Here is a 25,947-nt window from a genome sequence, read left to right on the forward strand (position 1 = left end):
AAGAGCACAGGAAAGAGGGAGGCAGGAAGGGAGATAAGCAAATTGAATTGGGCGCTCTGCTGCCCGGTCAAGGCCTGGACAAGACTCCTGGGCATCCAGGCCTGGGCTGACCCTCTTGTCCCTGTGGCCCCTAGGCAGAACAGGGACAGGAAGGACTGGCCTGAGCTGCGTGACCAGATCTTGGGCTGTGCAGCGTTTCTCACTGAGGGAGAAAGGTCTTGCCTGGGCCACGTGTATCATGACCTTAGATGAGTCATTCGGCCTCTCGGGGCCTGTGTTCGCCTTTCTGTAAAGCGAGAGGTCAGATCTGATGGACCGAAGAAGTCATCCAGCTCTGACCATCTGTGATGATAATGTCAAAACCCGATAGGGAGACGTAGCCCAGCCTGAGCCCCGCTCCCTCTTCTTCCTGTGAAATGGGATCAGAGCAGCCTGACTACACAGGGCTGTGCGAGGACTGGCTGCCACAAGCACCCAGAACACGGCCAGCGAACCGGAAATGGCTACAGTCCACCTCTCTGGGACTAGAGGTCAGGCAGGTGGAGAAGCCGGTGGGGGTGGGGGGCTGGGCAGCTGCGGGTCCAGGAACCCTGGCAGCTGGCTGTTGTAGCCTGTTTCAGCTGACCGGAGAAAGTGACCCTGAGAAAAAAGGAAAAAAAGATGTGGGGGTGGGGGAAGTCCATTCCCCCTTCCCTACCTCAGGCCTAAGATCTTAGGCTGCTCCCAGCTGGCTAGAGTCCCTGGGTCCCAAACAGGACCCGCCCACCCCTGGGACAGAAGCCTGTTTTTCTCAGCTGCTCAGAGCCGTCCCTCTAATAAATATTTGACTTTCTCATCATGGTTTTGATACATGAACTTTGAGTCACGCGCTGCTCAAAGTTCTGGCCAGGCAGAGGGCCCCAGAGAGGCACCACTGGGGCTTGGATGGTGTGGGGGATAGGGGACACCCAGGGACCTGTCATTCAAGGAGGGAGGGGCGGAGGCAGCATCTCCGGGAGCCTGGTGTGAGCTTTCAGCCTCTCTCTGCCAGACCTCGGGTAAGGGATGTAGCCTCTCTGCCTCGGTCTGGTCCTCCGATTCTTGGTCTGATCCATCAGATTCAAATACTTTATTTTACCTTAGCCTGCATCTTCCCCAGAGGGCGGGACCCCCCCCTTTCCCCACAACGGGACAAGAGGTTCCCCAGCCTGTCTCTCCCATCTTCACTGATGGAGCTTTGAAGGGCTTGCAAACCCAAGAAGATCAGGGAGCAGCCCTTCTCCCCAGCTCCCACCCCTCCTCTCCCAACACCCCTGACCCCGTGAGCCCTAGCGCCCTGAGCATTCCTGCAGCTGCTTCCACTGACATTAATAAAATACGGAAGAAACAAAGCAATTTAAAATTCCAATAAAATTAAAAACCCACCACTGGCCACGCAGCAGATTCAATTACGTGGCTGTTGCCGAGCGCAGCCCTGGGGATAAGAGGGTTGGTCCGGGGCCACCCCCACTGTGGAACCAAGCCCAGGAGAGGACAGAGGCTTGGGGGGTGATGGCCGGGAGAGGGCCGGACGCTGTCAGCCCCCTTTTACGATTGAATGAATGAAAAAATAAGCTCTTAACCAACTAGGACAGCCAGCCACCTCCTTCATCTGCTACAGAGAACCCAACCACAATCCACCCAAGAGCTGGTAACAGCTGGGGAGGACAAAGACCCACATCACTGCCCTTCCGCACTGCACCGAGGTCCTGGCCAGCTCAGTAACAAGCTTGATGGATTAGAAAGGAGTAAAACTCCCTGCACAGAAACCCCAAGAGAACAAGAATGCAGCCAGATCTGCAGACAGAACATCAACATACAAATGCAGTTTCATTCCTCCCCAGCACAAGTGGGCAGACTTTGTTTGTGAAGCTCCGATATCCGGGGCCTCGCAGGGCCATACGGCCTCACTGTGGTGCAGAATCTCCCCCAGACACGCGGAGATGAGTGTGCGCGGCTGTGTGCCAATAAAACTTTACTTACAAAAGCAGGCTGCACGCCGGAGTTGGCCTGTGGGTGGTGGTTTGCAGGCTCCATACCTGTAACAAAGAGTTGGAAACTTATGTTTTACAAAGAGGTACTATTAAGTGGTTTTTTTTTGGAAACAGTTTTCAGTGTATGGTAACAGGTACTATACAGTTCACCCATTCAGAGTGAATACTTTTTAGCATAAATTCAGAGTCATCCAACCATCACCAGTAACAAATTCCAGACCATTGTCTCATCATCCCCAAAAGAAAGCCCAACAGCAGTCACTCCCCATCTACCCTTCGGCCCCCCCATAGCCCTAGGCAACCACTAAACTACTTTCTGTCTCTCTAGGTTTGCCTATTTTGGACATTTCATATAAATGGAATCATACACTACGTGGCCTTGTGTGCCTGGCATTTTTACTTTGTACAATGTCTTCAAGGTTCATCCATGTCGTAGCAGGTGTCAGAACTTCATTCCTTGTTATTACCAAACGGCATTCCATGGTATGGACACGCTGCGTATTATTTATCCATTTACCAGCCAATGGACACCCGGGCCGTTTCCACATTTCTGGCAATTACAAATAACGCTGCTATGAACATTCGCGTACAAGCCTCTGTGTGGGCGAATGTTTTCGTTTCTCTGGCGTCTATACCAGGGAGTGTAACTGACGGGTCACCTGGAAATTCAATGCTTGCTTTTTTTTGAGGCACTGCCAAACTGGTTTCCGCAGCAGCTGTACCATTTGACATGCCCACCGGCAGTGTATGAGGGTTCCAGTTTCTTCACATCTTACCAAAACTTGTTAGCATCTGTCTTTTTGATTCCAGCCATCCTAATGGGTATGAAAGTGGACTCTCACTGTGGTTTTGATCTGCATTTCCCTAATGGCCAAGGATGTCGAGCATCTTTTTGTGTGCTTATAGGCCTTGGTATATCTTCTTTGAAGAAATATCTATTTTGCTCGTTTGCCCATTTTTTGAGTTGTCTTTTTATTCCATTGTAAACATTCTTTATATGTATTCTAGATATAGGTCCCTTTTCAGATTTCATGATTCACAGATATTTCCTCCCATTCTGGGGTTGCTTTTTTCATTTTCTTCACAGTGTCCTTTGAAGTACAAAAGACTTTAATGTTGATGAAGTGAAAATTTCTGTTGTCGCTTGTGCTTTTGGTGTTGTATCTTAAGAAGGCTTTGCTTAACACTGGGTCATGAAAATTTACTCTTACCGTTTTAAGAGTTTTCTAGTCTTAGCTCTTACGTTCCAGTCTGTGATCCATTATAAGTTACTTTTTGTATATGGGGTGAAGAAGGGTCCAACTTCATTCTTTTGCATGTGGGTATCTTGTTCCGGCACCATCTGTTGAAGAGACCTTCCTTACTCAATTGTTTTGGCACCCTTGGCAAAAATCAGTTGACCGGAAAGGTGACTTCTGGATTCTTCATTATGTTCAATTGATCTTCATGTCTGTCCTTATGCCAGCAACACACTGTCATGATTACTGTAGCTTTGGAGTTAAGTCCTGAATCAGAAATTGTGAATCCTCCAACTTGGTCCTTCTTTTTCAAAGTTGTTTTGGCTCTTCTGGGTCTCATGAATTTTAGGATCAGCTTGTCCGTTGCTGCAAAGAAGTCATTCTGGGATTTTGACAGGGACTGTGTTGGATCTACAGACCAGTTTAGGGAATCACACCATCTTGATGTTAAGTCCTCCAACCCTTGAATGTGTGATGTCTTTCCACTTATTTAAATCTTCTTAATTTTCTTTCAACCATGTTTTGTTTTTTGTCAGATTATAAATTTTGCTCTTTTGTCAAATTTGCTTCTAAGTATTATTTGATCTTGTATCCTGCAAACTTGCTGAACTTTTTATTCTAGTAAGTTTTTTTTTTTAGTAATTTCATAGGATTTTCTGTGTGCAAGATTATGTCATCTATGAATAGAAAGTTTTACTTCTTGCTTTTTAATGTGAGCGACTTTTAACTCTTTTTCTTGTCTATTTGTCCTGGCTAAAATCTTCAGCACAATGTTTCTGATTTTAGAGGGAAAGCATTTGGTCTTTTACCATTAAATATGATGTAATCCATGGATTTTTCCTAAATACTGTTTATCAGGTTGAGAAGGCTCTCTTCTAGTTTCTTGAGTGTTTTATCATGAAGAGATCTTGGATTCTATCAGATGCTTTTTTGCATTTACTGAGATGATCACATGGTAGTTGTCCTTTATTCTGTTTCTATGGTGTATTATGTAATTGAGTTTGGGATGTTAAACCAACCTTGCATTCCTAGGATAAGCCCCACTTGGTCATGGTGTATAATGCTTTTTATATGTTGCCGGATTCAGCTTGCTAGTTTTTGGTTTTTTTTTTTCAAAGTGATTTTTGCATGTACATTCACCCCTTGATACCTGCAGGGGATTAGTTCCAGGACTCCCTACAGAAAGAAAAACCCACAGATGCTCAAATCTCTTACATAAAATGGCATAATTTTTGCATATAACCTATGGACGTCCTCTTGTATACTTTGGGTCATCTCTAGATTACTTCTAATACCCAAAACAATGTAAATGCTATGTAAATGATATGTAGATGGTTGTAAGTCTGATATAAATGCTATGAAAATAGTTGCTGGCACGCAGCAAATTCAGGTTTTGCTTTTTGGAACTTTCTCGATTTAAAAAATACGTATTTTCAATCTGCAGTTGGTTGAATCTGTGGATGCAGAACCCGTGCATACAGAGGGTTGACTGTATATTCATAAGGGATATTAGTCTATGGTTATTTTATGATGTCTTTGTCTGATTTTGGCATTAAGGTAATACTGGCCTCCTGGTCTCTTTTTTAGAAGAGTCTGTGGGGGAAAAAATGGCATCAATTTTTCCTTAAATGTTTGGTAGAATTCACCAGTGAAGCCATCTGAGCCCGGGCTCTTCTTTGTGAGTAGCGTTTTGGTCGCTAATTCAATTTCTTCATTTGTTATAGATCTGTTCAGATTTTCTATTTCTTTTTAAGTCAGTTTTGGTAGTTTGTATCTGTCTAGGAATTGTCCACTTTATCTAAGTTGTGATACTATTACAATTTATTAAGGGACCTAAAAGAAGTTGACAAGAGGTAAATGACCTCTGTGGAGAAAATACAAGTTTATTCAGTGATCGTCTTTAAACAAACTTAGACACAGTCATGTGCAAGGACAGAAATCAAATATAGAAAAAATCCAGTCCAGCCTCTTCATGGCCACCCTGTATATCACTTGAAAACCTGACTTGGAAGCTGATAAGGAAAGAACAAAGGACCAAGAATGGCCAGGGTGCTTTTAGCAAAGAAGTATGAGGGTAGGGGAGAGGGCCGCACTGCCGTGGCTTAGGGCTGAGGCAGTGGGGTCAGCAAAGGGAAAGAGAGGACCAGGGATGGAGCAGAGCATCTAGAAATCCATCCACACACCAGCCAGCGCTACCTTGGACAAGGCGCGCCTTGACCACAGGGGACTGACGTGTGGTGCTGGGACAACTGGTTACCTGTGTGGAATAAATGACCTTGGCGCCTTACCCAGTATCATACACCAACAGGAATTCTAGGCAGAAGAAGAAACTAATACCATGGAAAGGAGAATGATAGCATTCTTTGAAGAAAATGACTGAGAACGTCCTTCTCACCATAGGAAGGACTTGCAAACCCCAAGGAGGGGGGAAAAGCACAAATAGAGGAAAACACGAGTTGGACCACGTTAAAATTAGAAACTCGGCAAAACATACCATCAATAAGTCAAGACAGGCCCAGAGTTGAGAGAGGGTGTCTGTAGCATTTATTATGGACCAGTAGCAGGGAGCCGGGGTGGCCGGGGGGTGAGGGGGCGAGACTGAGGGGGAGGGCAGGGGTGGTGAGTCAGACCACACAGATGTGGACGGAGAAAGGAGTGAGTAAGTGGACAAAAGGACAGAGAGATGAGGCAGCAGTTCCCGAGGGCAAAGACAGAGGGTCGGGCAGCAATGCGGCGGGGCGAGATGGAAACACAGGTGAACGTGGCAGGGGGCCCGGTCCAGGGAGAGAGAGAGGAGTGGGCTCCCAAACACAGAGCCCAGTCAGGGAGCAGGTGGGGGAAGCAGAGGGGCAGGAAGGTCAGGCTGGGGCCGGATGGAAGGACTCCCAGCCCCACCTACAGGGAGGGACACCTCGGCCACTCCAGCTCCAGCAGGGGCTCAGGTGCGGAAGGAGGATGTGGATACAGGTACGTGTGCTTGTGAGAACCTGCCAGTCTTTGCATGTGCGGATGTCCCCGAATATTGTGGCTCACAGGTGTGACCCTCAGTGTCGGAGCATGTGTGAGTTTGCACACATGTGCACACACACACGCCTAGAGAATGAGAGAGGGGATCCTTTGTGCAGCGCCCAATGATAACCACTGCCCTGCACTGCTTAGTCAGGCCCAGAAAGAGCTGGAAGGGAGGCAGCCATGCTTTATCTGAGCACCACTGTGTACCAGGCCTTCTGACATGCATCTTCTCATTTAATCCTCACTCTGTCCCCTTAGGAGAAATGGAGGCCAGGGAGCTGTGGTCACTCCCCTGAGGTCCCCTGGCTAGTAACCAGGGCACCTGCATTCACACTGGGGTTTGACCTCAAAGGCCCTGGGGCTGCCACCGGGCAGAGGGCTGGGGCTGGAGGCAGGTCTGGGGGGCTGACAACCACCCTGAACGTCCCCCCCTCCCTCCCAGCAGAGGCCAGAGCACAGCTGTGTCTGCCCCCGGCCCAGCCGCCTTCCCCTGCCCTATCCTGGGCGGCCTCATTAGGGATTCTGCTGGTGCCACCAGCTAATTAGTGTCACGTTAATTGAGCATTCAGAAGGCTGCCACCTCCAAGGGCAGAGTGTCAGCAGCCAAGGGGAATGCAGATACGGGCTGCTCCTCCCCGCGGGCTGGGGCCAGGCCCTTTGCCCAGGGACCCCTTCCTTCCTGGACAGCCCGCCCTCACCCCCATTTCAACACAGATAAGGCCCAGCATGACTTCCTGCGCCTTTGGGAGGAGGCAGTAGGTACAACCTGGGACAGCGTGCAAGAGAAACGGCCTTCGCTAAACACCGACTGTTCGGGTGCCTGGCACACCTTTGATTCTCCCACCTCTCCCCTGGGAAAGCTACAGTTAGCTCCACTTTACAGTCAGAAAGTCTGAGGTCCACCAAGGGGACAACTTCGCCGGAGCTATGTCCAGTGAATCAGTAGGAAGCTGCGTCTGGCTGCACAGTAGGTGCCTGGGCTCCCACAGAGGAGTGGGAACCTGGGCTGGCGTCCTGCCCTGGGCACCCCCATCCCACCTCCGCCTGCCCCTCGATGGGCAGGCACCACGTGCGGAGTATCACACTGACTTGAGCAACCCGTGACCTGTGGCCAGGCGGCCAAGCTGCGTGCCAAACGGCCACGCCTGCCTGCAGTCAGAGTCAGAGCAGCTCACCTCCTGGTGGTCGGTCTCTGCGGCAGATCCTCCATCCTTCTACCCACACTCCCCCCCTGCTGCCTGCCCCCTGCCAGCAGGGTGCCACTGAGTCCTACTCTCCTGTCTCCCTGTAGCAACATTAAATCCCACTCAAAGGGCTGCTTTTAATTGGCTTAATATACTCGTTAATAACCGCGTCTACTTAACACACCTGTAAAAGGCCCATAACATTAACTTAATGGCAGTGATGGCTCGCCCGCACTGCCAGCCCGCCAGGCAGCCTTTCACATTTCCCGACAAGGCTTTCACAGGGGCTGCGGTGCGCGGGCAGGGGGCAGGAGTGGCCCAGCTCACAGAGGGCCACCTTTGTTTCTGCCCATGGGACCCAGGGTCTGTCTGGCAGCTGCCCCTGCAGCCTCTCAGAGAGTCACTGGACCCCACGCTGTCACTCATAGGATGCTCCCAGGTACCTGCTGTGGTTCCACATGTTCTTTGAGGCATCGGGATGGTTAAGAACCTCCAGATCTAGCCCAGGAGACAAGTCAACGGCTGCAGCACTGGAGTGCTGGGGGGGCAGGCAGGGAAGGCTGCCTGGAGGGGGTGGTGGGCATCTTGGCTAAGACCTGGCGGGTCAGAGCCAGCCGGCCAAGAGTTGTAAGCAATGCCTCTTCTTCATTCTCCCGGCACATAATTCGGGCACCTACTGTGCGCCAGGCAGTGCATGGACAATTCCACCCCACCCCAGATTCACCTTTCCAGATCAGGTCCTGGGGGGAAATGGAGATGGGGCACTTCTCCCCAGGGTGTGGGGCAAGGGAGACAGACAGTACATGCACAGGGAGTCCAGGCTAGCAGCGTCAACCTGAGAGAACCAGTCCAGCCACGGTGTCCATGGTGCCTTGTGACTGAGAGCAGGGGCCCTGGGGGACGGATGCCCGTGGCTCACAGCCTGGCTCATAAACCCTTTCTGGGCCACCAGACATCTCAGACTGGCAGCCCACAAGCCACAACCCCACCCACCAGGTGTGTGTTTTGTCCTGCTCAATGTCTGAACATTGTTTCAAAAGTGAACACCTCGGGGTAGGGCATACCTGCCCAGACAGGGCCACCGGCTCAATCTCAGCCCCTCTGTCCCCAACCATCAGCAAAAGCATCTGCAACCCCGCCTGACACCCTGTTCCTTGAATGTGCAATTTCCTCTTCTGAAACGCCCACCTCCTGAGGCCACCACAGGGCTGGCGGAGGGACAAGGTCCTTGGGGTTTGGAGTGATGCTGGGCCCAGAGACAGCACTCAACAGAAGGGGGCCGTCAGCCTATAGAGGAGGCCCAGGGACACCGTGCCTGCATCCAGGGGCCTGTGGGGAGGGAGAGCTGCAGAGGGAGGTCAAGGCCAGGTGGCCTCATATGCCACCCTGAGCAGCTGAGACCACACAGACAGACGCGGGCTGGCTGGAGTGCTTTGGTGAATTCATCACCAATAGCCATGGCCCCTGACAGAGGACAGGCACCCTTTACAGCGCTCACAAAAACTCCAAGGTTAGCAGCGGCAGTGGCATCTTCCCCATTTTACACAAGAGAAAACTGAGGCTCAGAGACAGGCAGCAGCCTGCCCAGGGCCACACAGTCCACATGTGGCAGAGCCAGGATTTGACCATGATGCCTTCTTGAAAGTCTGCTGACCACCCTCTGTGCGCTGCCCTGGAGCAGACGCTGCCGATGACACAGGGAGCCAGGGCTGCATGAGGCTGGGCGTCAAGGGCAGGACCCTGGGAGGAAGGGGAGCCGCATGGCTGGCCACCAGCAATTACAGAAAAGCAGAAGAGAGAAAATGCCTCCTTCCCAGGCCAGCCGCTGCTGGCATCGGGACCTTTTCCCTTCAAGTCTTGATTTGACCTCCCACGAGAGGGAAGGAGGGAGACCCAGGGCTTGTGCAGCCCCCTTTTAACCTCCTTCTGCAGACCTGTACTGCACTCACGTCCCCTCGTCGCCGGAGCCTTCCAAAACCTAAGTGTGATGCCCAGTGAGGCCTGCTTCTGCTGGCGGCCTCCTGGCTGCTGTCTCCTGGGACTTCTGATGTCCCTTTTCCTGCCCTGTGTTCCACCCAGTAGACGAAGGGGTCCCGTGGAAACCTACATCAGGTCCTGTCCCTCCTCTGCTCCCAACCCTCCAACATGGAGGGAAGCCCAGGTCCCCTCAGTGGCCCACGAGGCGCATCCCGTTTGCACTGTGTGCCCCACCCCGCTGACTGCCACCCTGGATGCGCCCGTCTTCTCCCCTCCCCCCTCCGCTGCCCCTTCTGCTGAGACTGTTCTTCCATCCGGCATCCATGCAGCTCACTCCCTCACCTCAGTCCGCTCTCTCCTCAAAAGCCACCTTAGCAGAGAAGCCTTCTGCACCAACTGCTGTGTCCAAACCAGGCACTGCTCCATCCTGTCCCTCTCTGTCCCCCACACCCCGCTGTCCCGGTTACTCTGGCTGTGTAACAAATTACCCCCAAACTCAGTGGCATCACACAGCTATTTCATATGCTCAGGAATATAGACCGGGCACCGTGGAGGTGGTGTCTCTGCTCCGTGATGTCGCTGGGAATGGGGCTGGAGGGAGGAAGCCCGGCTGGAAGACCGAGGCTGGGGCTGGAATCTTCAGAGGGCCTGCTCCCTCACGCATCGGGCGGTGGATGCCAGCTCAGCTGAGACACCCACGCGTGTCCTCTCCACAGGGGCCCGGGCTTCCCAGAACGGGATGGCTGGGCTCCAGGGAAGGATGGATGTCCCGAGAGACAGACAGATCCACCTGGACATAACCCAGCCCTGACAACCGCCAGCACCACTTGTGCTGTGCTCTGTTTAGTACATTTGCATCGCTAAATTAGTTCACGTTCAAGGGAAGCAAAGTTAGGCTCCATTATTTGTGGACGTGCTTTAAAACTACCACGCCGGCTCTCTCCGTGTTCACGGGGCCTGGTGCTGCCTGACACATTATTTGCGGTTCCTTCTCCTCCGACTAGACGTCAGCTCCACCAGGGCAGGGCCTTTGCTTTGACTGCGGCAGCGTCTCCAAGGCCCAGGGACAGTGCACCCCACATAGGCGGGACTCAGGAAGCATCTCACGGATGCAGGGCTGGGGTGGTGGGGGGAGGCTGCTCTCCACAGGGCTGTCTCCGGCTTAGGTCCTCCCAGGACTCACTCTCCCAAGTGTCATGACTGGCAGTGAACAGGGGCTCCCGGGCTGGACGGGTCCATCTGGATGCTGAATGCTGAATTCATTCAACACGACATTCCTGAGCTCCCGCTACGCGTCTCATGGGCAGCAGGGGCAGCGGTGAGCAAGGCAGCTCTGTAGGGGTGAAGGGCCAGCCCAGGGCAGGCAGAATCTGTCGCTGTGCCTGAGGCCACCAACCAGGCGCTGATGGGACCTCCGGTGGGGTCCCCTGGTCCAGTTCGAGGAATCAGGGAAGGTGGGCCCTGGGGTTCCCCAGTGGGCCCACAGGGCCACAGGTCCCCTCCCCACCCATTAACCCTGTGAGTGCTGCCCCCGTCCTTGCCACCGCTTGGAAGCTCATCGCAGACAGCAGGCTCGGCTGGTTCCTTCGTGTGAGGCCTTTTGTGTGCCGTGACATCTGAAACAGGGCTATGCAAATGTACTAAACACTGGCGGCTGGGCCCACCTCTGGGAGAGGGTCTGGAGCGCTCAACAAGCGGGAATTGGGGGCCCAGCCTGGCTCAAGTGGCTTGAGACCCCCAGCCACGGCCACTGTACCCTGTTTCCTGGTGGAGAAAGCTGGGTTTCAGGCACCTGGGGCAGCTCGGGAGGAAGCCCTGCAGGAACAAGGTACAGAGGCTGCAGATGCAAAGGCTCACAGGGGCACCGCCATTAGGCCACATTTGAGACGAGGACTCCAGTGACGTCCTGGGTCGCTCTGGGTCCACGTCCACCTGAAGGCCAGCATGCATCCAGGCATCCTGCAGGAGATGAGGGCAGGTGCCAGAGCTGCCCGGCCGTGTGGCCTCTGATGGGTCACTTCCCACCTCTCTGAGCCTCCAGGCTGATGCTACAGTCCCTCACCAGGCCTGTCCACCTCCTAATTCTGTGGAAGAAGAGGGGGAGCCAGGGCCTGCTTTGGGGTGCAGGGCAGGATGACGATGGCGTGGAAGGCAGACAGACTGGGTCCAGATCCCAGCTCTGCCCCTCACCGGTTGCGTGTTCTCGGGGGGTGCTGAGCTCCGTTTCCTCCTCTGTAGGATGGGGGCCTGGATTAGTTACCTGTGTAGCAAGTTGCTCCAGAACCTAGCGGCTTCAGACATCAGTAATCGTGTACTGTCTCTCACAGTCTCCGTGGATCAGGAGCTCAGGAGCTCCACTTAGCTGGGCTGTTCTGCTCTGTGTCTCTCGTGAGGCTGCAGGAAGATGCTGGTGGCGGCTGCAGTCATCCAGAGGCTTGACTGGGGCTGGGGGACCTGCTTCCAAGAAGGCTCACATGGTGGCTGGCAGGAGGCCTCGGTTCGCCTCCACGTGGGCCTCCCCGTGGGCTGCTTCAGTGACCTGACAGGCAGCTGCTTCCCCAGAGCAAGAGATTCAGGAGAGAATGGTGGGGGTGGGGGAGCCACAGAGCCTCCCATGGCCCAGGCCTGGAAGTCGCACTCCACTTCCACAGCATGGATCACGCGGGCCAGCCCCAGGTGGAGCAAAAGGGCATGTATACCAGGAGGTGAGAATCATGAGGTCGGGGACAGATCTCAGAGGGCACCTGCCCAATGCCACAACTTGTCTGCTTCCTGATCTGTAAAATGGGACTACCTCCCACCTCTCGGAGCTGCCAGGTGCTTCCAAACAACAGGCCTCGAGGAAAGCTGTGGGCGCTGGAACCTAGCACGTACTCAGCGCTCACCAAAGGGCAGCTTCTGTGTTACGGCCCCACCTTCAGCTCCAACAAACGCTGGAGGGACCAACCCACCCTGGCTGGGCCCTGCTGACCAGTCGGGGGCCAGACGGGCCCCTTCTTTCAATGAATGGGAACTAGTAACAGGCATTGCTCTTTTTTTCCCCTTCTTCTTCTTCTTAAGGTTTTAAACACCTAATTTATTCCATCCATTAGATAGATTTTGTAGATTTAATCATTTTCACAGTTGGTGGCTCATTGGATACTCAAGATAAACTCCAAATGAAAGTATAATGGTGAGGACAAATGAGTTTTCACACCACAATGGCAGAAACTTGCTTGGGAAGAGAGTTTAAGGGGAACAAAAATACATACAGATATAATTTTTTTTCCCCCGGCAGCCGCTTTTGCTGACTATAGTAGGTTACCACAGTTAATTTCACCAGTTTTGTTCATCTGTAAAATTGCATAAAAGTGACATTTTTGTGCTCATTATAGCAACTGCTGATTTATGGCTGGTAAATGAAGAGCTGGTCCCTTTTTTGCGGGACTCTCCGAGCGGCGCTAAGTGCCCATGAAATTGCTTGTATAATGTAGTTTAAATCCAATCTCGGAGAAAGATTCCCCCATTGGCCAAAGTGACATTTCCATTCTCCACACCGAGTTTATTTTAGGCCACTTAGGAGGGGGGCCGCCCCAGGCAGGGTCAGGATGGGGGCCGGGGGTCGGCTGCGGCTGCCCGGCCCAGTTTGGGCCGCAGGGATGGAGGGCCACCGCTCCAGCCTCCTTGGGGCACCTGATGCTGCCGACCTCTTCCCTCCCTGCTGCCCCATCCAGGTCAGACCACATCCCTGCACCTCCAGGCAGGCAGGAGTGCTCCTCCTAACACGCCAGCCTGCCCTGCTCCTCGCCTGCTTAAAGCCTTCCATGGCTGCCGATGCCGGAGCCAAGGCTCCCGTCGCAGCACTGCTGGCACCTGGTGGACAGTTCTCTGTGGGGTCTTCATCCTGGGCATGTAGGAGATTGAGCCGCACCCTGACCCCTACACGCTAGATGCCAGTAGTACCCTCTCCCCAAGTTACACAGCCAAACTGGGCTCCAGACATCGCCAGTGTGCCCCAGGGGGCAGGGCCATTGAGAACCTCTGCCCGCGAGGAAGAGGCCCTGCTCTGGGCCTTGGCCCCCCTGAGCTACGGGTCACAGCCCTCTCTCCCCCGCCTGCCTGCTCTGGGCTCCTGCTCTTATTCTGGTTTGTTTACAGTTCCCACCTGGGACAGGCTTCCTCCTCTCTGGACCTTTGCTCGCGCAGTTTCTTCTGCCCAAAATGTGTTTCTCCCCCCTCCTCACCCCTTTCGCCGCCGCCTTAGCAGGGATCCTCTTTCCTCCGGAGAGTTGTCTCGAAGCCCCGTGGGGTGAGGCTCCCCCATGTCCCCACGCTGCCTGCACCCCTCTCCCCTTCACAGCACGGGCTTTGCTCAGATTGGCTGTGAGCCCACGAGGGGATGGGGGTGAGGCTCGGGAAGGAAGGGATGCGGTGTGTGGCCTTCCGATTGGTGGGATGCCTGAGGAAGGCAGGGGGGTCCACACTGTCCCAGCCACAACGCCAGGCCCACCTGTGCACGAGCCCTGCCCCTTCCTCTCCCAGGAAGACCCTTGTGCTGGGCAGACGGGGAGGGTCTTAATACACTAAGGCTAAGGCTCCACCACATGACTTGTTAGACCCTCACAGCCCCCCTGGGGGTGGTGTTAGCAGCAGCATAACCCCATTTTACAGATAAGGAAACTGAGGCTCAGAGTAGTGAGGCCCCCACCCCCCAAAGTTCCTAAGGAGTCACTGTTGGGTGCTGGGGTGCCTACAAGGTGGGGAGGAAGGCAGTGCACCGTGAGACCTGGTAGGGTCCTCCTTGCCTAAAGAAAGGTCCAGCCAGGCCACAATCTCCCAGCACCTTTTGTGCACCTCAGCCCCTGCTGGGCCCCCAGGCCACCCTGCAGACCTGGCACAGTCATTATCCCCATTCCATAGGCGGGGAAACTGAGGCTCAGCCCCGCCAACAATTCGCCCAGGGCCACACAGCCCCACAGCCGGGCAGGACTCCACCCAGGCTGCTGCTCCAGAGCTCAGGCTCTTTCCATCTGCCTCATGCAAGCCCCCTGCTCCCCTCCCTGACCCCCCACCCCTGCCCCAGAGTCGGTCCCGGGCAGCACTGAGGACTGTCTGTCTCAGGACCAGAGAGGGGCTTTGGATGGGAGAAGGGGGTCTACCCACCAGTGACCCACCTCCCGCATGGCAGGGGCCAGCTTGCCCACTGACAGCGGGGACAGTCAACCCGTCACACAAAGTGCACCATTCAGCTGATGTGCTGACGGCTCACAAAACAGGCAGCAGCCGCCACGCTGGTCTTGCAGGTGATAGACTCAGGGAGGGGATGGGCAGCCAGCCGGGACAGGATCCCTCCTTCTCAGTTGCCTGCTGGCTGAACGAGGGACTGTGAGCACCAGGATGAAGGCCGACAGCAGCAACCCACCCCCCACCGGCGCCAGGCCCGTGCTGGGCTCTGTCCACAGAGCACTCACTGAACCGTCCACAGGGTCACGGGTCATCATCACCCCATTTCACAGATGAGGAGAGGGAGGCACCGAGAGGACGAGGGAAAGGGGGCAGGAAGGAACACCCCCCCAGCGTGGTGTTGCGGGGGAAGGCGGCACCACGCAGACAGGGTGCAGAGCCCTGGAACTCCCGTGCCCTGCGGGGGGGAGTGCAGCCCGCACAGTCTCTTTGGCAAACTGTTGCCCATTTTCTCCTGAAGCTGAACGTTCTCTCCTCCCCTGTGTCCCAGCAATTCCACTCCCGGGCGTATTCCCAGCCGGCAGGACTCGCTGAATATGTTCCTCAGGGGCCACAGCAGTGTTTGCATCAGCCCCAAACCAGAAATGGCCCAAATGCCATCGACAGTAGGAAAGACAAGTAAACTGTGATACAGTCACACTCGAACATCACGCAGCGATGAGACAGAGCAGGTGCCGCCCCCACAACCCCCCGGGTGACTCTCGAAATGTAACCTTAAGTGGGGGAGACCCCACGGTGCAAATGAGCACGTCCTGCAGGATTCCAGCTCACCCACGCTAAGGCCAGGCTTACCAGTCCACACTGGCAGAAGTCGGGGTGGGGGGAGGGTATAGCTCGAGGGGCAAAAGCACATGCTTAGCATGCACGAGGTCCTGAGTTCAGTCCCCAGTACCTCCTCTATAAATAAATAAACCTAATTACTGCACCCCCTCTGCTAAAAAAAGAAGTCAGGAGGGCCATTCACTTGGTGTGGTTAGGGACTGTGAGGGGGCCCAACCCGCCCGAGGCGCCTGCCCTGCCACCCGGTCTGCCTACGGCCGCCGCCACTGCCACCCTCCGGGGCCTGGCACTAGCCCTCCCTTGACTGAGGTGTTATATGAGTATGCTTGTGAGAATGCACCACGCTTGTGATGTGTGCAGTTTCCTTTTGTACTTTTACACTTTGATCCAAAGCTTAAAAATTTAGGAGTGACTGAAGGAGCACGTGACTGGATGGAGAAAACAGGGAGGGAGGGGCGGCTGGTGAGTCCTTACAGGGAGCAGTGCGGGGCGTGGCTCGGGGCCTCCCCGGGTCGCAGGGTCAGCTCTCACCTGTGCTTCGTCCCCGCAGGCGAGACGGCGGCCAGCTCCATGCATTCCTCCCGCTACCCGAGCCCGGCCGAGCTGGATGCCTACGCCGAGAAGGTGGCCAACAGCCCGCTCTCCATCAAGATCTTCCCCACCAACATCCGCGTGCCCCAGCACAAGCACCTTGGCCGCACTGTCAACGGCTATGACACCAGCGGCCAGCGCTACAGCCCCTACCCGCAGCACACGGCCGGCTACCAGGGCCTGCTGGCCATCGTCAAGGCTGCCGTCTCCTCCTCCAGCGTAGCCGCTCCCACCGGGCCCGCCAAAAGCGTGCTCAAGAGCGCCGAGGGCAAGCGGACCAAGCTGTCGCCGGCCACCGTGCAGGTGGGCATCGCGCCCTACCCAGCGCCCAGCACTCTGGGGCCCTTGGCCTACCCGAAGCCGCCCGAGGCACCCGCCCCGCCACCTGGCCTGCCCACGGCCGCTGCCACCGCCGCCTCCGTCATCCCCCTGCCTGGCCGCGGCCTGCCCCTGCCGCCTTCCAACCTGCCCTCCATCCACAGCATCCTCTACCAGCTCAACCAGCAGTGCCAGGCCCCGGGTGCCGCACCTGCTGCCTGCCAGGCCGTAGCCGTCCCCCACCCCAGCCCGGCCAAGCACGGCCCGGTCCCCAGCTTCCCCAGCATGGCCTACTCGGCCACCGCCGGCCTGCCCGACTGCCGGAAGGGCGCCGAGCTGGGCCAGGGAAGCACTTCAGCCTTGACGTTGGCTGGGGCCACCAAGCCCGCAGGGTTCGCGGACAGTGGCCTGGATTACCTGCTGTGGCCACAGAAGCCGCCCCCGCCACCACCCCAGCCACTGCGGGCCTACAGCGGCGGTGGTGCAGTGGCCAGCAAGTCCCCCGAGGCCTGTGGGGGGCGGGTGTATGAGCGGGCCAGCGGGTCGCCCCTCAACTGCGGCGTGGGGCTGCCCGCCAGCTTCACCGTGGGCCAGTACTTCACCGCCCCCTGGAACAGCGTGCTGGTGACCCCCACCAGCGACTGCTACAACCCGGCGGCGGCGGCAGCAGTGGCGGTGACTGAGCTGGGGCCGGGGGCAGCCCGGGAGCTGGCAGGGCCCCCGGTGGAGACCCTCTCGGGCCTGCCCAGCAAGAGCGTGTGCAACACGGCCGTGCTGAGCAGCAGCCTGCAGTCACTGGAGTATCTCATCAATGACATCCGGCCGCCCTGCATCAAGGAGCAGATGCTGGGCAAGGGCTACGAGACGGTGGCTGTGCCCCGGCTGCTCGACCACCAGCACGCCCACATCCGCCTGCCCGTCTACAGATAAGGCCTGCCTGGCAGATGCACAGACAGACGGACAGGGAGCCAAGGGGGGAGGCAGGCCGCAGAACAGGGTGGGTGACACGCAGGGAGGGCCAGCCCCTCCCTGTGTCCGAGTGCCCATGGATGCCCACAGGGAAGCCAGGCTGGTTGCTGCCATGTGGCTGCCAGAAGGGGAGTGACAGGGTGGCCTCACTCACCAGGGCCCCTCTCCCCCATCCGCTGCCCCAGGATACGGGGAGGGCCCAAGGCAGCTGCCGACGTCCACGCCTTCCTCCATCCAAGCTGGCAGAGGCAGGGAGAGAGAAACCACTTAAAAACAGGAATGGTTCTTTCTGGCTCTCCAGGAGAGGGGCTCGGGCCACAGTGAGATCCAGGAGGAAATGTGACGGTCTAGAGTCAGGGTGGGCTAGAGCAGCCCCTGGGGTTAGACAGCTCCTCCCTCCACGAGCTCCCCAGTCTCCCCGAAAAAGAGCAGAGGGGGCTTATAAGTCACTGGGCCCACAGTGTCCCCCACTGCCCAATCCAGGTGCAGACCACTCTGATAGAGGCTCCGGGACTACCGGCCCCCCTGCTCCTCCTCTCCGAGACTCTCCTTCCCCTTCCCCACCATTCTTTCCCAACACAGAATCCCATCTCCATTCTCCCAACCCTGGACTACCACTTTCCCCCTTCCCTCCCATACATCTTACAGGGCTGCTGGACACAGTTGTGCAGGCTGTGGACTGCACAAGGGCAACTCATCCAAGGAGACACCACTCGCATCCTAGACTTGTATATTTATTGCAGCAATTTTCTGAATCTTGAGGAAGGGGCACCATGTACCTATTCGCACAAAGGCACCACAGGGGCTAACCATGCCAGAGGGACCACCCACTGCTTCCTCCAGGGGTTCTCCTAGGAACCAGCGAGAGGGCAACCTGCTGGTTCTAACTGGGAGATCCAATCCAGCTCCCTTCCTGCAAGCCACCCTCCAAGGCCTGCCCCACACCATTTGGGGGGTAAGGCAGGCAGGGGTCCCCTCATTAAGTCCCCAAGGCCCGATTTCCCCAGGTCCCGGCCCCTCTGGCACTCCGGAAAGCGGTACTGTATCTCTCCAAGGCCTTGTTCAAGCACTAAGTGCATTTACAAATCTCTGAGAATGTTTTTTTTTTATACTAAAATTGACCATTATATTCTACTGTGAGAAGTGCGGTCTGCACTATATTGTTTTAAAAACGAAGAGAAAGAAAAAAAAAGAAAAACACAGATGGTGTCTCAGCTGTGGGATTGTTTTGTAGCTCTTGTTTTCGTTAGTTCTTCCTTCCTCCCCTTAGGAGTGAAATGCGCTGTCTCCTCCCCTGCCGACCAGGCCGGCCAGGAGCCCCCGGCCCCTCCTGTGCCGGGCCACTTTGTATGCGATGTTCCATCGACTCCTCCAGCTCTTTCCAAGTGCACACTGTCATCTACCCTGATTATGGGTCAGGCCAGTGATGGGTCCACAGATCAGCTGAGGCAGAACTGAGCCCAGGTCCCTTTGGCTCATCCCCTGAGTAGTCCAGAGGCGGTCTGGGGCTGGCATCCCAGCATCGCTAAATTCCTCCCCAGTTCTACCTGTGTGCCTGGCACGCTCCATGTTTCCCTGGAGGCACTGTGGCTGGGGACAGGCCAAAGTGGCTGGGCAGTGGCCATCTCCCTGGCCAGCCCCAGCACACACCCACCCTGTGCCCTGGCGCCCGGGGATGCCCAAGAGACCATCCTTGTCCCAGGATGTTCCGCATTTATCAGGCGCTTATTGTGTGCTGGGGCCTTTTCCTATACACGGCATTTTGATGGAGCCTTGCCACTGCTTTGCAAAACAGGGCGTGTTCTGGAGGAAGCTGAGGCTCAGAGATGGGAAGCAACCTGCCTGAGGTCACACAGCCAAGTCTCTGGAAAGTCGGGTTCAAACCCCACAGCATAGACTCTTCCTCACGTCCTACCTCCACCTGGTCTGCCAGTGCAGCATCTGGACAGGGGGGCACCTGGGGGAGCCCCCAGTCTAATTTAGGCTTCCCCTCCCATGCATGGAGCCCCGTCCAGATGCCTGGTGTGGTGAGGTTCAGGGTGGAAGAGGGACAGAGGGGACACCCTGCACTGTGACTTTGCAGTGGGAACACCCACCTCCCTAAGGCCAGGCCCCTGAGCCTGGCAGCACCTAGAGCCTCCAAGAGGAAAAGGCTGTGTCCAGGGTGAGATCCAGACCCCTCTGAGCTGGGTCAGTGAACCAAACCTATCCCCCAGGCACTGGAGAGCAGGAGCGGGGTCCCACTGGGTGACAAGCCAGGAAGCTCCACGCCATGTGGAAGACCTCTGGGAGTTATCACAAGTAGGATGTAAACGGCAGTTGACAAAGTGCTCTTCTGACCTCACATGAGTCTGGCAACATCCCTCTCAGGTATGCAATAAAACCACCCCCAGTTTATAGATGAGGACACAAAGAATCTGAGAAACGGCCACAAGGAGCCAGGTTCTGGCGTCAAGCCCCACCCCCTGCGCCAGGCCAACTCCAGACCCTCCGCCCTCAAGCATCAGTGAAGCACACCTGCGGGGCAACCCAGGCTCTGGAGCTAGATGTGGGTCCAAATCCTCCCAAGTCCAAAACCATTGCTACCTTGACTCTGAACCCGTCCATCCCCAAGGGAGGCAGCACCAGAACCAGAGATGGACTCCATGGAGGCTAAAGCACAGTGTGGGTACCTGGGAGAGGGGCAGGGCGGGGCAGTGGATCGGCTGCTGCAACTGTGGGTGACCCAGCTTTCCCAGGCCTGGGCGCACTGCCAGGCCCATCCACCCTGGGACCTCAAGAGAGGGGACAAAGAAGACTGGAGCCACCCTCTAGGCCAGGTCCCTCACATCTGTAGATCCGGGCTGAGGACCTGCCCCCTATCCTGGGAAACCTCCTCACCCTCTGCAAGCGGGGCAGGTGGGGACACGAGGCACAGCCAGTCCAGGCTTGGCCCCAGGACCCAGCTGGGGTCCTAGCGCCAGCTCCCTGGGTGCCTTGGCTGGTTTCTTCTCCCTGGGAGCTGAGCTAGCTGATCCAAAGAGCCCTCCAGCCTCATCATTCTGGCACGCGGCACCCTGCCCTTTATAGGCTCACCTTTGATTACCTCGTTGGAAGAGCAGCGCAGGTGATAACAACTACGTTATCACCGCTACAATTACCAACAGCCCAGTTACTGTAGGCGGACTGGCCACCAGGCTCAGTGCCAGGTGGGGCTGAGGCCTCACAAGGGTTCAGGTGTGTGTGATAAAACGTGCACGTTCCCACGTCACAGACGAGACCAGCAAGGCTCAGTGAAGGCCACTTTGCCCAAGGTCACACAGCTGAGAATGGAGATCAGAGAAGCCGCTGGGGTAGAACTTAGGCCTTCTAACTCAAAATCCAAGCTCTTCAGTGCTGTGCTATGCAGAGACTAAATAAAACCACCACCAACCCCCAAATATGGCCTATTTGGCTCCAGAACATAGGCCCAGACTCGGTTCCCACAGCCGGCGCTGCGGGGACTTCACGCTGGATGAAGGAGGCAGAGGGGAGAAACTACCATCCACCCAGCCCCCTCCCCGACCCAAACTGCAATCCTCTCTTCATTCGGACACTAGGATCCTCTTGCTGTCCATGTAGCTGTCTTGAGTGCATCCCCGTTAGAGCCGAGCTGCCCAAAACGGTAGCCACGTGTGGCTGGCCCAGGGCGGCGTCTATTACTCCCATTTTCTGTCATAACAACCACTGGAAGATCAACGCATGTTCCACAGGCACCAGAGGGCGGGAGGGTTTCAGCAAACTTTCGAGTGGAGCGGGAACCATGTGGGGAAACTCACCTTTCCAGGGTGGCTCCGTGTTTTCTTGACTTATCCCAGCCTTTAGATCCCGCTCCCATTTCGACCCCTGCCTTGCCTGGAAGAAGCGATCTCGAACCCGCACCGCGCAGCTCTGAGCTGCAGCTGGGACTCCACGTGCGCCTGCGCCTCCACTGCGCCTGCACTTCCGGGCGGCTCTTAAAGGGCCCACGGGATCTCCACCCGGCCCCCTTCACGGGCCGCTGGAAGGTGGGCGAACCCGGTGTTTTTTTGTTTGTTTGTTTGTTTGTTTGTTTAAATCACCACTATCACCAGCTCGCCAAAGAGCGGCAGGATGGTGGTGAGGGAGGCAGGAAAACTGGCCTCAGTCTCCTATAGGCTCCAGGTGTGGCCCTGGGTGACTTGCGTGGCCACTCTGAGCCTCATTTCCAGTTCTCTGAGCCACTGTCAAAGGGAGTGATGGCACTTGAAGGACGAGGACGGCATCAGGTGATGTGTGATCAGGATGACAGGGCAAATCAGTCTTGTGAGTGGAACCCCCTGAGTGCAGTGGGGCCCAGTGGGTCCAGTCCTGATGCTGGCCTTTGGCATGTGACTGCCCCTCTTTGAGCCACCTATTTCTCAACTGTAAAGTGATACTAATATTACAAAGCACTTACCATGTGCGGTTAAACGTAGGAGACGGGTAGTCAAATCCACTGGGCAGAACAGAACACTACCTGTTCTGTTAGGTGTATTATTTCTGTCATCGCCTGTTCTAGCTGGTTTTCACGTTGGAAAGTGGGTTTCTATGTCAAAATAGTTTGGAAAACAGATGTCTATCTCCTCCTCCCCACCATCATCTTGAGATGCACAAATCACATAAGCACATTAAAGGCTCTGAAAAGTCCTGCAGGCAAGATAGCCTTCCAGCTTTAACTCAGCATTTCCCTAGCTTTTTCCATCACCTAAGTTTTTATTTCTATCTCTAGCTTTTTCCATCACCTAAGTTTTTATTTCTATCTGTTAACATCCCAAAGTATAAGCCAGACTTCAGGAAAGACTGAGTCCTACCTCTTGGGTTGCACCTGGGGAAACTGAGTATGTCCCTTCTCCTCACTGGGCTTTGGTTTCCCCAGTTGCAATATAAAGGCTCCTAATGAGTTTGCAGCAGAGCAAGAACTGGATTCCAACCCGGACCTGGAGTCACTGGGCCTCACGTCCTACCTGGTCTTTTGTCTACCATGTAGAGCTAGGCCCAGAGGAGGGGGAAGCCCCCCAGGGAGAGAGAGGAAGCCCTCATTTGAGAAGTACAGGTGATCCCCCTCTTTTGATAAGAAAAGTGAGGTTCAGAGAAGGGAGGCAACTTGCCTGAGGGCACACAGCCACTAGGCCTTAGACTTCAGAGGCAGATACAGATCTCTTTTTCTCCTTGTGAGGGTGGCGAGTGGTGGTGGTGGGGTTTCCCCGAGCCTTACAGCCTCAAGACACACCTAACTGGGAGCTCACCCAGGGGCTCCTCCCACCCTGGTCCCCAGGTTCCAAGTTTCCCTCAGGCTTCCTCTCGTGGGTGTGACTACAGCAGCCCCTGGTGGCGGATCTCCAGGATCAGCCACCCCACCAACGAATCTGTGGGACCCAGTGGGTGCAGCCCAAACTGAGGGGGGCTAAGAGCAAGGGAGAGTCTCTGCTGTCACTGAATACCTTGAGCTGCAAGAGGACTCTGAGCTGGGGTATGGGGACCTGCTTGGGTTTGAGTCCCAGGTCCACCCAACTTCAGCTGTTAGAAGCCATCACAGCCTATTGCTGTGGAGAAACAGAATGTGCCCATGCTGTGTAAAGGCCAGATTGCTTTAAAAAAAAAAAAAAAAAAAATCCTGCCACCGCCCCCGATCCCTGCCCCAAACAGGCGCCTCCTCCTAAGACAGTGAGTTCAAATCCTGACTCCACCCCATCCAGGCAAGTGCGTTTACTTCACTGGGTCTCACTTTCTTCATCTGTAAAATAGGCAGAAAATTTTGTTCTGGTATCTTCATGATTTTGGCAGAGTAATAGGAAACTCTGACTCACTGGCATAAATGAAAAAAAAAATGATCTCAAATAATTATAAGAAGCCTTAAGGTGAAGTGGCTCCAAAGTTGGTTAATTCAATAGCACAATGGTATCATCAAGGACCCACATCCTTTTCGTCTTTCTGTTCCACCAGGCCCCTTCATGGTCACAAAATGGCTGCTGCTGCTCCAGGCATCACACCCAGACCTGAAAGTGCCCAGCAAAAGAGAAGACAGTGTTTCTTATATTTCTCTTATTTCCCCAGAACTCCTTCTCCTGCAGCTGACTTCTCCTTTTGTCTCATGGGTCAGAACTTGTTCCCAAGGCTACTCCTACACTAGTACCTAGTAAGGCAAAGAGAGTCACAGTAGTTGGCCCAGGGAAGCCCATGAAGCAGAGTGGAGTACCCTGAACAAAATGAGGTACTGTGAATCAGGAAGAGAGTCACAACTTCTGGAGAGGCATTCATAACAGTATATAAGCTCCCACATGGTTCCTGAAATATGAATACCAAATACTGAGCACAGCACCGAAAACATGGCAGATGCTTTATGTGTGTCCATTTGTTCCCTCCTTTCTGTGCTTCCCTCTGAGAACACAAGACTCCCAGCCTGGCCTCTCCTGACCCAGCCTCCCGCCCTACATCCCTGCCCCACTGCCCCCTCTATCCTGTCCTCTGGTTCCATCACCACCATCTCCTTTTGTTTCTGTCTCAAAAGCTTGGGGTGAACAAGGATCACTTTGTCCCGGATGACTTTGGATTCCTAAAAAATAAAAGACAGGAAGTGCTGGATTCTCATGCAAATGCTTTCACCAGGGAGTCGAAAATTAGTAACAGTATGAAGAGAGCCCTGGAGTAACTAACCACCCCGTCCAAACAACCCAAGTGATCAGAAGACACCGTTATCCAGGCGAGGTGTAGAGATCGACTGCTGACTACAACATTATTACATTCAGAAATGTCAGAAGCATGAGTACGCGGCGCAGGGGGAGGCGGCGGGGAGATGAACAGTATGGTTGAAAATGGCTTTTGATTAAAAAAAAAATCCCCAGCATTCATCTAAAACAATAATAACAGCTAATAATAACAGGGCATGTAATAATGAGCTATTCATAGGCATAAGAGGTAATTGTTCAATTAAGATCCGAGAGTTTCTGAGACTGTCTTTTCTGATGGGATCCCATTGTTTTTGACTCTGGTAGCACTAATTATTTCCCAGTAGTGCTTTAAACTTGGGATGAAAAAAGCCCTGCTGTCAAATATGACATACAAGTGCTTTATCATTATTAAATACACATACATGCACATAATAAGAAATCCTTCTTGGAATGAAGTTTAGGGGTATGTTCACAAGGAAAGGGTGTCTCAAGGAGACAGTCCCAGGGGCTCAGCCAAAGTGGCGGGCGACAGCCAGGGTCTTTGCTCATTGCAGAAGTGACCTGGCCTTATCACCTCTCACCCCCCAGGGGTCAGAGTGTTTTCTCTCCACGATGGGGTCTGGTGGGTAGAATGCTTGGGTTCAAATTCTGCCTCTATCACTTACAAGCCAGATGCCCTGGGGCAAGAGGTTTCCTGTCTCTGAGCCTCTGTTTCCTCATCTACAACATGGAGTGCAGGGGACATTCAGTCTTTTTGGCCTGACCAGGTTCTGTTTACTTTCTTCTATTGTCTGTACCCATTAGCTATTGCCACAAAATTGATGCCTGCACGTGAAAAAAAAAATCACAAAAACTCAGTGGCATACAAGAAACTTTTGGGGGTCACGCATCTGCAGCTGATCTCAGCGAGGCTTGTCTGGGATGATGTAGCTCTGCTCCACGGGTCTCTCATCCTCCTCTTGGGGGGTGGCTTGGGCATGTCCGCTAACATCCCATTGGTTAAAACAAGTCACATGGTGGGGGGAGGGTATAGCTCAGTGGTAGAGTGCATGCTTAGCATGCTCGAGGTCCTGGCTTCAATCCCCAGTACCTCCACTAAAAAAAAATCTAATTACCCCCCGCCAAAAAAAAGTCACATGGCCAACCCCAGGGGTGCAAAGTCATGCTTTGCCCACCGTGGAAAGACAAAGCTATACTGCAAAGGAATGGCTAAAGGAGGGGTCAGGGCCATCACAGGGCCAACACAGTCTAGCACAGGTATCAACATTCCAACTTTCCTCAGGAACTGCCCCTCTCCATCCTCAGTCCCTGTGATCCACGAGAAGCTAACCCCATCCCTGGTTCTAGCTTTGCCTTTCAGAGATTCTGAGCCTGAGGTTTTTCTCCATTAAAGAGAGATTAGCAAGTATTGGAACGGTATTAAAATTCCAGAAGCATCAAACTGAGACCCGTCGGAAGGCTGTTTTCCTCTAAGTAATTCTATGTCCAGTATGTCCCCTGGAAATATTTTGGCATACCAACAGTACATGTCCTATACGCTGAAGGACAATGGGAAAGGTCATCTTTAAGGTCTTACAGGAACAAACGAAATCTCAACGACTTCAAAATACTTTAAATCCCCACCTAAACTACTTTTGAATTATTGAAGAACACACAAACCATCAAATATTTAGAAAATCACGGTAGAAGAAGTTACTATGTATTTCGCTAAAAATGTCCTCAGAGGAAAATTCATAGCCTATAATTATTGCATGATTTTTAAAAAATCAGTGAATGAGGCATTCACCTCAATAATCGATTGAGTCTTTTTGAGCTGAAAGGGTGTTTTGATCTTATGGGCCAGCCCATCCCATATGCCCCTAGAGAAACAATCTCTTTACAGCCCCAGAATGAGTCACTGCCATTTTCCGTGATAGTGTTGCCCACCCTCCAACTAGAAAGATGGAGGGGAGGGTGG

At 54.5% G+C, this 25,947-nt stretch overlaps 1 protein-coding gene across 3 annotated transcripts in view; it reads left to right on the forward strand.

The window, feature by feature from the left end:
* The window catches only part of FAM222A (family with sequence similarity 222 member A), a 53,917-nt gene extending 35,411 nt beyond the window's left edge, over positions 1-18,506 (forward strand). For all 3 annotated transcript variants that reach the window (XM_032471398.1, XM_032471399.1, XM_032471397.1), the window contains one exon: positions 15,977-18,506. In XM_032471398.1, coding sequence (XP_032327289.1) covers positions 15,977-17,265 — 1,289 coding nt within the window. In that variant the 3' untranslated portion in view covers positions 17,266-18,506. The remainder of the gene's footprint in view (positions 1-15,976) is intronic.
* Positions 18,507-25,947: the final 7,441 nt, after the last annotated feature.

The sequence above is a fragment of the Camelus ferus genome, chromosome 32, assembly GCF_009834535.1.
Source record: "Camelus ferus isolate YT-003-E chromosome 32, BCGSAC_Cfer_1.0, whole genome shotgun sequence".
Taxonomy (NCBI): domain Eukaryota; kingdom Metazoa; phylum Chordata; class Mammalia; order Artiodactyla; family Camelidae; genus Camelus; species Camelus ferus.